The sequence below is a fragment of the Papaver somniferum genome, chromosome 1, assembly GCF_003573695.1.
Source record: "Papaver somniferum cultivar HN1 chromosome 1, ASM357369v1, whole genome shotgun sequence".
Lineage (NCBI taxonomy): Eukaryota > Viridiplantae > Streptophyta > Magnoliopsida > Ranunculales > Papaveraceae > Papaver > Papaver somniferum.
In genome coordinates, this window is record NC_039358.1 from 45512429 (window position 1) to 45516226 (window position 3798).

At 36.8% G+C, this 3798-nt stretch overlaps 1 protein-coding gene across 1 annotated transcript; it reads left to right on the plus strand.

Annotated features, from left to right (window-relative positions):
- The first annotated feature begins 2534 nt into the window (after positions 1-2534).
- On the plus strand, positions 2535-3470 carry LOC113299615 (wall-associated receptor kinase-like 9). The gene has a single exon (XM_026548709.1). The coding sequence runs from the start codon at positions 2535-2537 to the stop codon at positions 3468-3470; it is 936 nt and encodes a 311-aa protein (XP_026404494.1).
- Positions 3471-3798: the final 328 nt, after the last annotated feature.

The following is a 3798-nucleotide window of genomic DNA, read 5'->3' on the forward strand; positions in this document are numbered from 1 at the left end:
CGCCTGTTGACATGCGTAAATTTAAAGTACGCCTGGTGATTGATTGAGCGGACATTTGAGATACGCCCGATGAAATTTTTTTGGGGCGGAGATTTAAATTACGCGCGACCAAATTTTAATCGGGACCGTTACGTGACAACACGGACTAAACCCAAAATTTGATCTTTTTTTTGATCTTTGATCTTTGGTTTTGATCGCACCACTGCAGTTGCTCTTATAGTATAGGTGTTGTGCAAAATGAGACTAACAACTCTATGTGAAGACCAATTTAAGGTTTTTAGGCTTTAGGCTACTCTAATAACTGTGTCATATGTGGGAGTCGAACACACTGCTACATGGTTGAGAACCATATACCTGAGAATTATTATAATGTGAGTAAGATAATGATAGTATGATATTTGAGAGCAAATGATTCACGGGATTAAAGGGTTACCAAGCCGAGATTTTACCTTCATCTTGATTCTCTTCAGAAACAAAGTCCTGAAGAAACTTCCACTTTTGACAAAATTAGAGTGTAAAACTCCTGACAGTTGATTCAACCGTTGACACACCTTGTATCCAAGCAAATATTAACATCATGGACCCTGTCTTATGCAAATAAGTAGCAACAACTAAGCAAAAGCCGTGTAACTGACCTACAACTAAGACTCACTAATGAGTGAATACTTTTAAATATCTTGGGACTAAGTAATTTCCACGTACTTGTATATAAAGAACAAAGTTCATAATAATAAAGTTAACCAACAGAGCTTTTATACCTTATGCTCGTCATCATGACCTCTCAATCGTCGAGTTTTGTCTGTATTTACTATTGATGCGTTTCAACAAACCATCGAGTTGCATATGTGTATTTATAATTCACAATGATGTCCAAGGAACCACAAATAAAATTTAGTTCATGGAGATTGAGCAGTACCTTTGCTTGCTACAACCCCGTCCGTGCTGCATTCCTCCATTGTGGTGTACCATGGGATTCTCACCCCATAGGTTTTCACTATCCAGAGGTCAAGCCATGCATGGAGCTCAATATCTAGGATAGAAAGACGCCATAGTTCTTTAAGTTACAACATTAAGAATATCATACCTCGTACAGACACAATTTCGTTTTCCATTGTGGTGTACCATGGGGTTCTCACCCCATAGGTTTTCACTATCCAGAGGTCAAGCCATGCATGGAGCTCAACATCTAGGAAAGAAAGACGCCATAGTTCTTTAAGTTACAACATTAAGAATATCATACCTCGGATAGACACAATTTCTTTTTCTCTTGTGCTTGTGTGCATCTTGCCTCTTATTTGTTACCCCCGAAACCTATAATAAAAGACATAAGCTGGTTCGATGCCAGACATTTATTTGCCATCCAAAGATTAATATATGTATCCAGAATAAGCACACCAATGTCAACAATGTAAGTTGGTTCAACTTTTGTCTGGACATTCATTAGTATTCATTATCAGTTTACAAATATAATGCAAAAATCTGGATGTGATGCGCAATTTTTTGAATCTAACAAAACAAAACAGATGCTAGCATGTTTAGTCTAACTGGCAACCTAATAATGATTAATCCATCATGACAATTTGTACAAACTATGGACAGAGTGGAGAGAAACCATACGTTTTTTTTCCTAATACATTCCGCAAGAGAGAAACCATAATACCAAACACTAATCTATACATATCATAGGCTCCAGTTTAACACAATATTTCTTAAACCCTGCAATAGAAAACATGGTAGAAATATGGTAGTTAAGGTTACCTCAAAGAATAAAAACAATGAACATGAGCTCCAACACTGCAGAGGAGAAATTAATTCTTTCTGTTCATAAAATGTACGCAATATACTACCTTTAGGAAAATGAATCAGCTGCGAAATAGGACCAAATCCATAACCAATTATGTATCGATCGATTACCCAAATCAGAAATTTAGAAACCCTAAAAGGTAAAAATAAGTGGATTTGCATTCCTGATTCTCTTTGTACCTAAATATCGATTATGCGACGTGCTTAGTCTCTCATTAATACTACAGTTCGAACTCTTTTCACCATTTTTTTCAGAGATTTAGGAGTGATGAGATGAGAATTAGGTTTTTGAGTTTAGTTTTTTTTTTCCCGAAAGAGAGGTGAAGCCTCCTTATATATATGTTGGAGCAATGGGGGTAAACATCACGTTATATGTTTGATAGGTAGCTAAAAATAGTTAAAGAAAAAGATATGGAAACCCTCGATTCCTATCGGCAACAAACGTTTCTTGGTGCTGTAAAAACAAATAAAAATAGGCTGCAGAAATGGAAATTAGGGTTTTATTTTCGTGCTCACGAATTAGGGTATCGGTTTGGCTTGGCGAGTAGGTTTGGTATCTAAATATTGATCATGTATACCGAAAAGATCTCAAAACTCTCAATTCCTATTGGTCGGGGAGCTTCTAAGAACTTTCAATTCCTGTTGGTCGGGGGCCAGAAGCTCTAGAATTCAAGCTTTTGGCCAGCAATTTGTACTCAAATTATATATACAATGGGGGTGAATTGTTGGGGATGAAGATATTCACAGCCGAGGAGTTGGAGTTGGTAACTAAAAATTATGGTGAGAAGAAAATACTTGAAACAGGAGAATATGGTACTGTCTACAAGGGAACTTTACGAGATAAACGAGTACTTGTAGCAATTAAGAAGTTGAAAAAGGTTGATGAAAGTCAGACCAAACAATTCATAAATGAGCTCATTATCTTAACTCAGATTAAGCATCAAAACATGGTGAAGTTCTTGGGATGTTGTTTAGAGATTGAAGTTCCATTGCTGGTTTATGAACGTGTATCTGATATTGGCACACTATTTCTATATATGCATAAAAGGGGGTGTGAGAAGTTATTAAGACTCTGGGAAAGTCGTTTGAGGATTGCAGCTGAAATTTCAAGAGCCCTAGCATATTTACACTCTGGAGCTTCAATACCGATCATTCATGGAGATATCAAATCTGCCAATATCCTACTAGATAGAATGTACACACCAATAATATCGGATTTTGGTGTATTGCGGCTGAATCCTTTGGATCAAACTCAAATAGATACACTAGGATATTTGGATCCTGAGTTCTTTCTTTCTGGCCAACTTACGGATAAAAGTGATGTTTATAGTTTTGGTGTAGTTCTTGCCGAACTCTTGACAGGAGAGAAACCCGTTTCTTATGAGAGACCCCGAGAACAACAAAAACTTGCTTCGTATTTTGTTTGCATGTTGGAAAAACATAGTATTTTCAAAATTATTCAACCAAGTAGCTATGATGGTGGAGAGCTGTGGCAAGTCGTCAAAGTTGCTGAGATTGCAAGAAATTGCCTTTGCATGAAGGGTGAAGAAAGACCTACAATGAAACAAGTAGCTATGGATCTTGAAAGCACGAGTAAACCAAAGAGACGTGATAAAAAGTTCATAGTCCTCAGAAACAGAGACCTGATGAAGAGTTCAAATACATGAATCGACAAACCAAGGGTATATAATTAAGGTTAAATGCCAACGCTGGTCCATTCTTCAGTTTGCAACTCGAATTATAGCCGAGTGTAGTACTTTTATGGACTTTAGCATATTCCATACGAGAGTCCGTATGCCGATAGTGATCGACTCTTTGAAGAAAAATGGAATAACTTTCCGTAACAATTATCACTCGGAGTGCTAATTTATAATTCCTAGCTAGTCTCCACCAATAGGAATCGAGGTACTTGCTCCAATTTTAGGGCAAAAGAATCAAATTTGTGAATTGACACATAATTAGATCAAATAATTGAATTTTATGTGTTAACACAAA

Bases quoted from the DNA above. Each gene is read 5' to 3' on its own strand.
- LOC113299615 (XM_026548709.1), top strand. From the start codon at position 2,535: ATGAAGATATTCACAGCCGAGGAGTTGGAGTTGGTAACTAAAAATTAT.